The 11,394-nt window shown below is 44.0% G+C and overlaps 1 protein-coding gene across 1 annotated transcript in view; it reads right to left on the bottom strand.

The window, feature by feature from the left end:
* Window positions 1-1,122: 1,122 nt before the first annotated feature.
* The window catches only part of LOC146189424 (sodium-coupled monocarboxylate transporter 1-like), a 54,302-nt gene continuing 44,030 nt past the window's right edge, over window positions 1,123-11,394 (bottom strand). Inside the window, exons 15-16 of the mRNA XM_084605266.1 lie at window positions 1,301-1,561; window positions 1,123-1,152 (exon numbers count right to left, since the gene is read on the bottom strand). Coding sequence (XP_084461392.1) covers window positions 1,123-1,152; window positions 1,301-1,561 — 291 coding nt within the window. The remainder of the gene's footprint in view (window positions 1,153-1,300; window positions 1,562-11,394) is intronic.

Below are 11,394 nucleotides of genomic sequence, written 5' to 3'. Positions count from 1 at the left end.
GAAAGCCTCTAACAAACGCAAACGTTTTTGATTCACGTTGCTTCCAAACACGTGACTTTCTAGAATTGTACCTTACATGTGTACAGAAACGTGGAGCACAAGACGTGCGCCTTTGTGCTTATGTTATATAGTCATCCTACCTATCAAGTAATAAAAGCAGAGACCAATTTGACCTGTATATCTGACCGTGAAAGGATCCGACAGTCACGCTGGTAACATAGGCGCAATCATAATTATAATGTTACGTGGTGGCATGATAAGCGATGGAATACGGCGACACAACAGAAACAGAACGACGTGACGACATTACGATGAAAAAATGCTTTAATGGCCAGCGGGCCTGGCGCGAGCGCTCCGCCCCGCGCCACTGCCCGCTTCGTCCTCTTCGTAGCATTACCCGGGGCCACCGAGCGATCGTCCCGATCGATTGCTAGAAATCCAATGCATGATGTGACGATGAACACAACAAACACATGATTGGGACATGAAACGCTGGACACCACAATGAAAGCGAATATGGGCGGAATGCTTGCACCGGAGCATCAAGTCCAATCTTCACCGTTTGCCGAAGGCCAAGGCTCATGGACACGCCGAACGGGTTGGGCGGGGTGCTGTCTCCGCTCGAGTGGTCGTGAGGTCGCTTCGTCGTGAGGTCGGTAGGGCCAGTAAGGTTAGCTTTGGACTCTTCCTGGTCGTCGTGTGTTGTGGTCAGGGCTGGAGACGAGGCTGGGGACAGCGGCTGGTCGGGTCTGAGCAAAAAGGGCTGGGGCAGAGCTGGGCGGCAATCTCCACAGGCTCTCGGCAGATGGACCCGGCGTACGCTAAGTTTAGATCATGCAGGCAGGTTTCTACAGTTTGGTTAAATCAGGTATTTATACCTATGTCGCTTCTTGAACTTGGGTAGCGTGCCCATATGTTAGCACAAGTAACGCTATTCAAATATAAAAAAACCATCGACTGTCACAATAAGCATTTTAAAACTAACGCAAACCAAGCTAAAACATGACAATTGTGTTTAGCCCCAAGGTAACACAAGCGGATATTTTTTAACGTTTGAAATGTAAAAAAAAACTCTCTTGTGTAGTCGCCGGCACCGACAATTTGAAGTATCTTAGCTTCCGCCTAAGCGTCGTGAGAGTTTTCCCTCATGACCTGCAAATACCAGCAAAATTCTAAATGCCAGGAGCGCCCCGCAGTGGTTCGCGATTGTCTTAAATTATTGATGTCCGCCGGCAAGTATTCATAAATATTATATTTGTCGGACTATATATGCATGTCAGAATACGATTTCTATGCTCACCTGAAATATTGACGTTATTCCTAGCTTGTAGAGCACCGGCACAAAAATGCGGCTTGCTAACGGAAATAGCAGAAGAGGTGGCATTGCGCCCCAGAAGATGTGCCAGCCATAGGCGTAGTAGTGAGCTGGCATTGCGACGAGCCCGGTGGACGAGAAGAGAGACGCCACGGTTGAGGCGGCCAGGGGAACAATCTGGAGAGTCCGGCTTCCAAGAAACACATCGTTCGCCGTCACGTCGGGTCCGCTTCCCGAGGCAGGTTTCTGAAAAGAGAAGTAAAGACCGAGGGAAAAGTTTTCAGCAACCAAAATTCCGAATAGGACGTACTCCAGGACGTGCATCGCTGCCTGGTCTTCCACATGTGCCTTAGGCGTTGCTTTTCAGTTTTGTGTGTGAAAGCTATCACCGGACAAGCACCTGCGTAACCAGCAAATTGTCCTTATCAGGTAAAGTCGTTTAGACAGCCTTTACGTGATGCCTCAGGATTAGTTGCTTCCGATGCGCGCGACAATTCAGAAAATGCTGATCATTCCCTCACAAGCGAACAGCTCCACTCAATAAGGCGACGCAGCAAGCCTCATATATTAATGTACATACACCAACATTTTCACCAACCTAAGCCTCTGCCAGGTTTTATTTATACAGTTTGGTTCCTATACTATATCGTTAAGCACCTCAGATTGGCAGTATGCAACATATAGAGGGCTTCTGAAGCATCTGAATTCTGCAACGTACGCTTGAATGCTTTGTCGGTCTAGTAATTTGTGGCAAACACGCTAGCGCATATAGCCATAGTGGACTATTTCTCAACAGCGGAAGGAAGCAATTAAGCAGACTTTCATCCGGCATGCCCTCACTAGGAGGGTTTTTAGGTTTCTCATAATTCACAGCGGTTGGCGTCATAAACAAGCACGACAGAAGAAGGTTTCAAAGACTGAACAGAAACGAAATTGGTTCTTGAGAATCTGGTGGAAAAAACGACCGCTTTATATTACAAAGACTGTTTATCAACTCCAAGCCCCATTTCACATCGGAGTTTTGATTGCCACCACACGGTGCAACACAATATGCTGCGACAACTGTCCGTGGCCCATAAATGCAGTTGGAACAACTCGTAGGGAATGCATCCTCGCACCTGCAGGCTTGCTATAGGTGCGCTAAATAAGCAGAGTAGAAAGTTTTAGGCTTTGTTTGAAGCCCCAAAGGGCAGCTTGGAATATTCGGCCCATCATTGTTTACCAGTTGCAGTACCCCCCCCCCCCCCCCTCCACACACACACACACAAAACTTGAGGAGGCCTCCTAAGCGTTATCAAGGAACTTTGTCGAGGTGAGCAAACAAACAAACCTGCAGAGTGAATACTAAAGCAATAGGCCTATGTAAGGACAAGCGCGGCTCACCAGATTAGCAAGCGGCATTAGCAAATGCAAGAATGGCTATCTAGAAATGTCTTTTTTTTTGTTAAAACGCATAAGCTCGATATGACTTTGAGGTGTATAATCAGCGAGCATGGCTCATGGCAACAAAATATGAGCCATTTTCCTGAACACTCAAAAAAGTCAGCGTAATACGAACGATCCCTTCGCCTGTAAGAATACGACAGATGGACAGCTTTTTTAAAAGAGCTAACAGACTGGGGTTTTCTTGTGCATTGATGTTGAAGATTTATTCTATGCCATGCTGCATCAGAACTGTTGTGAATGTGTTGTTGGAAGCCCACGCGCAAGGGTGTTTTTTTTTTGTTGCTGCCGTTTATTCTAACGCTGCTTTGGTAAAGAAAGCGTTGTACTAGAAGTAAGGAATGGTGACTGAGAGAATGGTTGTAAAAAATGTGCTGCTGTCATTGTAAATTGTTTCCACGTCGGAAGGTTGACATGATAGCTATTGCAAAAGGGTCATGGGATTGAGTGGTCTGTATGTATTTGAGCACCAAAGTTGCAAATGAACAGTTGGTAGCTCCCATCCTCTTCCCAGTCTGCTGCTGTTTCCTTGTGCGCATCTTTTGGCCGGTCAATTCTTTCTTTGCGTATAACAACTTTATCTTACAACTACGATGTACGGTGCAGACGGCTAAAGGCCGACAAAAAGGGCTGAGCATAAAATATAGACGACACCGCGAGAAATGCACAAGAGGATGATAGTTACAAAGTTGACAGGAAGCAAGCAGTGTACCAAAGAGTAAACACGAGTTGTTGACAATATAGTCAGAACCAAGTAGAGGAAATTAGATGTTCAAAACTTTCGAGACCCTTTGGACCACATACGTGCATTAAGCAGAAAGCCCGCACGCACAGCGATGCTCGATTCGAGAACGCCCGATAATCTAGGTCACGTGGCTTAGCGAAGTGATCATGACATACAGTTGGAGTTAACCATCGCGGACTAGACTAGCAGGTGCATGCCAATTAGTTTGTGAAGTGGTGTGATACCAACCTCAGCTTTGTACGAAGAACTTTTGCCTCATAATTTTGACATGAATGAGGATAACTCTCACTCCACATGCAGGTCCGGCGTAGCTTTTGTATTGGTATTTCGTGCCATAATGACGTTATAGAAATTTTATGAACTACATTTATACTGCGAGTTTAAAATGCGCAACAGAAAATTTGGGCCGAAAACCAGGAAATAATTATTTGGTCTGTTTTTGTTATTTTCTGTCATATGTTTACAGTGCATCAGCAAACAGTGCACTCACTTTATTTCAACGGATTTTCAAGAAACGCTCCATATTGAAATGAGTTGAAACACGCAGTGTAGCCACTTCAGCTTCGGTCTCATGCACAGGTGGCCGGATGCATGCCACCTTGCTGTAGCGCAATGCTGACGTAGCGGCTTTCGCTCAGGAAACGCGCACAGATGGATCTCAAATCTGGCGTCGCTGATCCTGGGCCCAGACGAGTTTTGTAACCTTCTCTACCAGGCTCATAGGCTAGAAAAGCGTGCTTGTGTATTGTACCCCACCTTTAGGCAGTGAGTAATGATGATATATCTGTTGTCTCTGGATGCTTCATTATTCGCTCCTTGCTTCTTCCTGTCCCTGCGTGAGTGAACGGCGGCACATGCATCATCATCGCTTACACGCACGTAGAACATAAAACGCACTTTCACACCCGCCTCACCTTGTTTCCGGCTTTACGGCCTGAATTCCTTCAAATGCAAGCCTTTTTTAAAACATTCGCTTTATGGTGACCTTCGGCAACGTTTCGGCAAGTGCTATGGAGTAATTCCAGCTTATTTACATATACACCTCGAAGAGTTTGTTTCCTGCTGTAGACTTCGGGCTCTTGAAGTTCTGTTGCGTTCCAGCTTTGCTCTTTTTGTTTCAGATTGTCTACCCGTTCTTGACTCATTTATCGCCGTTTGCGAAACGAGGGGGAGATGTACCAAAATTATAAGAGACCCGATTGGAAGTGTCACCAACTTCCTTGCCTCAGTCTGTTCAGAATGACAACATGCTCTGAAGGATGTATGACACTTAACTACCCATGAACAAAGGAAAATTAAGTGGGCTGTGCTGATGGGTGATTTAGATACCATTGTAGGCAAGACTATATAGGCCCTATTCACTATTAAGTTTTTCCTTTATGCCATATACTTAAGGCCATTTGCATGTGAACAGTTAGCAATGTGCACTCCACATAACTGAGCTTAAGCACGCTCACATGTTCGCAAATCTTAATATTTCTGAACATAGAATTGAAAGTTTTACTGTACCACGTGTTCCACACAGATCAAACTAACTCAGTTATAAATGGTGATCTGGGCTAATATTGTGTATTTTTCACTTGACAAAGTCAGGGAACTTGTACGAAATACTGAAATTTTTAAACAGCAGCTGCAGAAGAAAGTGCTGATTCGAATTCTTGTAAAGAAATACCAGCTGGCTGAAATGTTCATGACAGGGTACCATTACAACAATAGGTACCTTTTTTGTACTAAAGATGGCACAAACTTATTAAGCTGTAAATATAGCCCAAAAGTGATTAAACATAAAGAATATGAGAATTCTCCTACCTGAATATAACCCATGTAATCTTGACGCAGTGCCTGGTGTCATCGACGGAACCGGAGCCATGGAAGAATGCAAACGTTATCCTCATTCATAAGAAAGGGGACTCTAAGGACCTTAAACATTACAGACCAATCAGCTTACTGTCTGTTACGTATAAGGTATTAACTAAGGTAATCGCTAATAGAATCAGGACAACCTTAGACTGCAATCAAGCAAAGGATCAAGCAGGTTTTCGGAAACGCTACTCTACTATCGATCGTATCCATACCATCAATCAGGTGATAGAAAAATGCTCGGAATATAACCAGCCCTTATACATAGCATTAATTGTATACGAAAAAGCATTTGATTCAGGTGAAACCTCGGCGGTGATGCAGGCATTGCGAAATCATGGGGTAGACGAGCCGTACGTGAAAGTGCTGGAAGATATATATAGAGGCTGCCCGGCAACCATAGTTCTGCGTAAAGAAAGTAACAAAATTCCCATAAAGAAAGGTGTTAGGCAAGGAGACACAATCTCCCCAGTACTATTCACAGCTTGCTTAGAGGAAGTATTCAGATAATTGGAATGGGAGCAGTTAGGGATAAGGGTAGATGGAGAATACCGCAGTAATCTGCGATTTGCTGATGACATTGCCTTGCTAAGCAACACGGGGGATGAACTGCAAATAATGATTGATGACCTAGACAGAAAAAGTAGAACGGTAGGCTTTAAAATCAGTATGCAGAAGACCAAGGTAATGTTCAACAGCCTCGGGAAGGAACGGTAGTTTACATTAGGTAGTGAAGTACTGGAAGTAGTAGGCGAATATGTCTACTTAGGACAGGTAGTAACCGCAGATCCGGACCATGAAAAGGAAATAACAAGAAGAATAAGATTGGGATGGAGCGCATTTGGCAAGCACTCGCAGATTATGACTAGCAGCTTACCGGTATCGCTCAAGAGGAAAGTATACAACAGCTGCATCTTACCTGTACTCACCTATGGGGCTGAAACGTGGAGGCTAACCAAAAGAGTTCTACTTAAGTTGAGGACAACCCAGAGGGCTATGGAACGAAAAATGGTAGGGGTAACATTAAGAGATAGGAAGCGTGCAGAGTTGGTCAGAAAAATAACTCAAGTTACCGACATTCTAGTGGAAATTAAGAAGAAGAAATGGGCACGGGCTGGACATGTAGTGCGAAGAGAGGATAACCGATGGTCGCTTAGGGTAACAAACTGGATTCCAAGGGAAGGAAAGCGCAGCAGGGGGCGGCAGAAAGTCAGGTGGGCGGATGAGGTTAAGAAGTTCGCAGGGGTCAAGTGGATGCAGCTAGCACAGAACCGGGTTAAGTGGAGAAATACGGGAGAGGTATTCGCCCTGCAGTGAGTATAGTCAGGCTGATGATGATGATGAATCTTGCAGGAAAATTATCCGAGAAATTATCTTTAATAAGTTGTTTTGAATAATCTCAGAAATTATCTATAAAAAGTTGTTTTGAATAAGGTTTTCAATTTGCATATAGTGCACGATATGAGATTGTCATGTTTTCAGGTGTGGACTGCCTTCGAATTAATTTTCAATGCAGGTCCATGTACCTGTGGGATAGCTCATTTCTGCCGAATTTACGCTGCCTTCGAACCTCTCTTGGTAATTTTTGCTGATACTTATAGGGGAAGGTGCCAACTCCTTTACACTGCATAGTAAAAAGCGAAATGATCTGCTTGTCATTTTGTGCATTGAATGAACATTGAACTGTCACTGATTTGAAACCTCGGCTGCACTTAAATAAAATTCTTCAGCACTGCAAAGAATCTAAACTAAACCAGAGCAATATTCTGACTCAATGAGAATTTATATGCCAAGCAGCATTCGCAAAACGCTGAAGGATAAGTTATTGCAGGGCTCAGTTAAAAAGGTATCGGTGGATGAACCAGCATATGGCTTATAGTGCTAGTTTTTGTTCTTGACAAGGGCATTTGTTCTGACAGTATGCCTTCACATTTCGTTGCAATGAAGTGCAGGATGCACCTTTGTTGCTGCAATCATATATTGATTGGTAATTTTGGGGTTTAATGTTTTTACATGGTTCAGAATCCTCCATGCTGTCTGACCGTTGTAAAGTGGCTTGATCAAGCTGCTTTCATTTCCACCATATTTTATTGTGGTGTGCTGCTGGGTCATATTATTGAAGCATTATAGATTTCTTAGTCCCAAAGCCTAAAGTTTATAGAAAGCAGTAATTACTCAAGGGAAATGGCATATGTGCATTCTGCTGACTGAAAAATTAGCAGTCTTAACAATTATTTTCACAACTCTGTGAGTGACACCGAGTGTTGCATACACCATAGGTCCACTTGATGATTAATGATGTAATAAACTTGTTGAACAAACGAAGGCATCAAAATTTTGGCGCTTATAATTTTACCCTGTGATTAACATTGCATTTAAATAAGAAAAGCCTTAACAGTGGACATCTTGCTGCAAACAAATTGCATGGTAGTTATGGATCTGTATGAAGCTTCTTTGTTGACAATCATTTCGAATTATTATCAGCATCACATGCATCATAGTGGCAGTGAAATGTTTACAGTACATTTACACTGTGTCACATTGCTGATGCTTGTGTGCGTGTTAATGTTTGCAGGCTACACAATTCAGGAGTACAAGTCTGACCCAATCCGCCTTAAGAGCAGCCTCTCATCGTTGCTTCCCTTGTGAAATCAAATAACGGCTGGGACAAGATCAATGCAAGGCTGGCCCCACTACCTGAAGGGCCGTCTCTCACCTTGCTTGCACGCAATTATGAGCAAAATAGTCAGGTTGCATGAAAACCTTTCATATGTCTTTGCATGTTTTGCAGCACAGATCACATTCACTCACACGAACAATTGTACAGTTGAAACCTTTTCAATAATGCTTATGGAGGTTCAATAGCTCCACTGCAGGCTCTATAACAGAGGCCATATAAGAGTCTACTGAGTCACCCTAATGAGTTGGAAAGATGCTCTTTTATAATTTTATAAGAATACAATAACCAATTACTTATTTGAGCCTATTAGGTAGTAACTGTTGAAAGAATTGTTGAAGGCACTCATTACAGTAAGCTGCTTTAAGAATGTAGTTGTCAATGATTATTGAAACTCATTAAACAGAAATTGTAGAAACTCTGTATTTACTCTGTAAGCTCTGATGAGAAAAATATGTCTAATGAATCGTTTCTTAATGAATTCCAAAGATTCTCACTCCTGTATTTTTACACAGTGCGTATTTTGTGTTTTGTAAGAATGCAATGGCAAAATATTTATTGGAACTCAGTACACAGTAATTAGAGAAAGCCAATAATCACTCTATATGCTCTATTGAGGAATAATAACTGAGAATTTAATTGGCATGCTTGAAGATTGGCATAAGACGCTCACTTTTGTATTTTTACAGGAGTTCGTCTTTCGGTTTGGTTAACAATGCGGTGGCGAAATACTTATTGAAACTAATTAGAGAGTAACGATAAAAAAATCAATAATTACGTTATAGACACTGTTAAGAAAAATTAAAAAGAGCATCAATTGAATCTTTCTAAAGAATTGCAAAAGACACTCACTATTTGGAGGACGCTTAACCTTCGCCTGTAACAGTCCAATGCTTTATCGGGCCCCATTCGCATCGCCATCTCATGCTCTTCAGTTTCACAACGACATACCTCTCATGGCAGACCACTTCTTTGTTTGTATTTAGTCGAGGGTGAAATTTCACTCCTGCCTTGCTTTTAACCACTAATCAGATAACCTCCAGAATCTTCCCCCTTAAAGTCAACAGCATCATTGTTTTTACGCTGTCTCTAAACCTCAACATTATCAAGGAGAGAATGTAAAAGGCTTATTGTCAGCACGCAATTTACAGCACGCAATAAAGTTTAGTTGCAAGAAACAAATTGCAGGCGATTACCCTTTCAAATATAGACAGAATATGCGGGAACAACGTCTGTTCGTGCGCTCAGAGTTAGTATGCGGTATTTTCAATAATGTCCGCTCTGCTTATAGGCACTCAAAGGGACTACAAGGTACACGGGGGTCATATTTCCATATGACACCAGCATGTTCGGTAGGTGTGTATGCCCACATACAAATCCAAACACCGGAACTATCAGAACGATTGATCCGAGCACCTGATAATGAACCAAAGTCCTTCGTTAAACTACTGCTAACCTGATAACGTGGTCTGTCAGCACCAAAATACGAGGTAACTCGCATAAACTAGTAGTTTCACTTCGTTGCCCATGATATGAAAATCATTTTTGGCTCTGCTGTTTAAAAAGCTCATGCAAAGTGGCTTTTACATAGAACAAAAAGATCAGGACAACGGGCAACCTTACTTCACACCACAGCCGATCATGCATCGTTTAAAATAGCAACAGACTCTCTGCTGTGCAGTAAAAAGTCGTTGTCCTTCATGAGTTTCTAAGTGCACACACTCGCGCTTTGAAGTGAACATCGCTGTCTTCATGAAGTTGCATCTGCGCCGCTCATTCATTTCCCGTTTTCAACTATGCCATAGACATGCGCCATCTGGGCGAGTGCGGCCGAGGTAACGGAGCGCAGCGTCGGGAAAATCCACCAGGCATCGTGGCAGAACTGGGAATGCTTGAGCATTGGCGAACGTAAGGAGACTTAATGTACCCTTGTAACTTTTTTTTGGAGAAGGGGGGGGGGGGGGGGGGGGTCTACCATGGGGCAACCTGGTGTCGGCACCAAAAAGCAGAAGCCTGTCGACAATCGCGGGGCCTCTACTCCCAGTCGAGCCGCTGCAGAGTCAGGACACTACCCAATATTCTAGAGCACTGTAATAATGCTTATAACTGTTACGTGAAAACTCTAGAAGAGGCAATTACCACCCCGTATAATACGAATTACGTAAATAAAATGGCACCGTAAAAGATAAGACGGAGGAGTTGCGGAATGATAAGCCCGGCAGAGCGGCCTTACAAGGGCAGCCCCAATCTCGCTGATCTTGCTTTTACCGTATGGAACCCGAATGTATGTTGCATTTTCCTAAAGGTATCCCAAAAGAGGCCCGTGTGATCAATGTGCGAGCATGGCCATTTTTCTGCTTCGTCGTGGTACATGCGGTGCATAATCGGCTTTTTAGTGTGCAACCCCATTTAGACTAGCCCATCTTTTTGCTTGAGGCCTATATTTGCGTCGTGACTGCCCTAAAGTGCCCCGCAAGAGACCGATGTGGGCAGCTAGCTGGTATGACGGCTTTCCAGCTCTGCCACAGCCTATGCAGAAGCTAACGACTTTTGGGGCGGGCTGCCGCAACTAAGCTCGACCAGGTGTTTTCCTGCATTAGGCCCAGTTTCGTCGGGCATTACCTCTAGGACCCATTTTTAGCCCCGACACGGCCCATGCGGGTCCTATTAAGCGTTTGATTGGGCAGCCCCATTTTGGTTAGCCCAAGTTTTTTTTTTACACGAAGCCCGTATTTGCTTTGCATCTCCTCTAAAATTCCCCATTAGGGATCCTTGAGGGCCTGATGCGGAATCGTGCATCAGTTAGCCCTTGCAATGCCGAGTTACACATTATCATAATCAGCTGCACTATGCCCACTACAGGGCGAAGGCCTCTCCCATACTGCTCCGATTAACCCGGTCCTGTCTGCATCCATAAACAAGGCAAGCTCAATTTAGCTTGCCCGCTTGATCCCTAAAGGAGGCCCTCATGGGTGTCGTATAATCTCAGCCCAGCTTGCCTATATGGGCCCCATGGAGGTTCAATGTTGTGTTCTACTTGGGCCATGGTTCTTCCACGTCGTCCGCAAGCTGAGACAGCGGGACGACACACTTGAGACTTAGGTGTGGGTGCGCTTGCGCCATTAAGTTTGGGTAAAAATATTTTCTTTAAGCGTGATTTTGTATGCGTCCCATACAGGAGCTGATTTAAGGACGTGCTGCTTAGCATCCATGGTGTAAATATATAAATGCGTGGGTTGAAACGACGCGAATGCAAGGACCCTTAGGTCAACGCCACCGTTTCTGATAGTTTTGAACGGCTGCTCAGCCCATCCAGTGGAGGAACGCATGCCATTTAGACAGCAACGAGTGCCG

This window comes from Amblyomma maculatum, chromosome 5, assembly GCF_055883805.1.
Source record: "Amblyomma maculatum isolate TAMU_Amacu chromosome 5, ASM5588380v1, whole genome shotgun sequence".
Taxonomy (NCBI): Eukaryota; Metazoa; Arthropoda; class Arachnida; order Ixodida; family Ixodidae; genus Amblyomma; species Amblyomma maculatum.
Note: the sequence above shows the minus strand (reverse complement) of the source record. Positions and strands in the feature narration are given on the sequence as shown.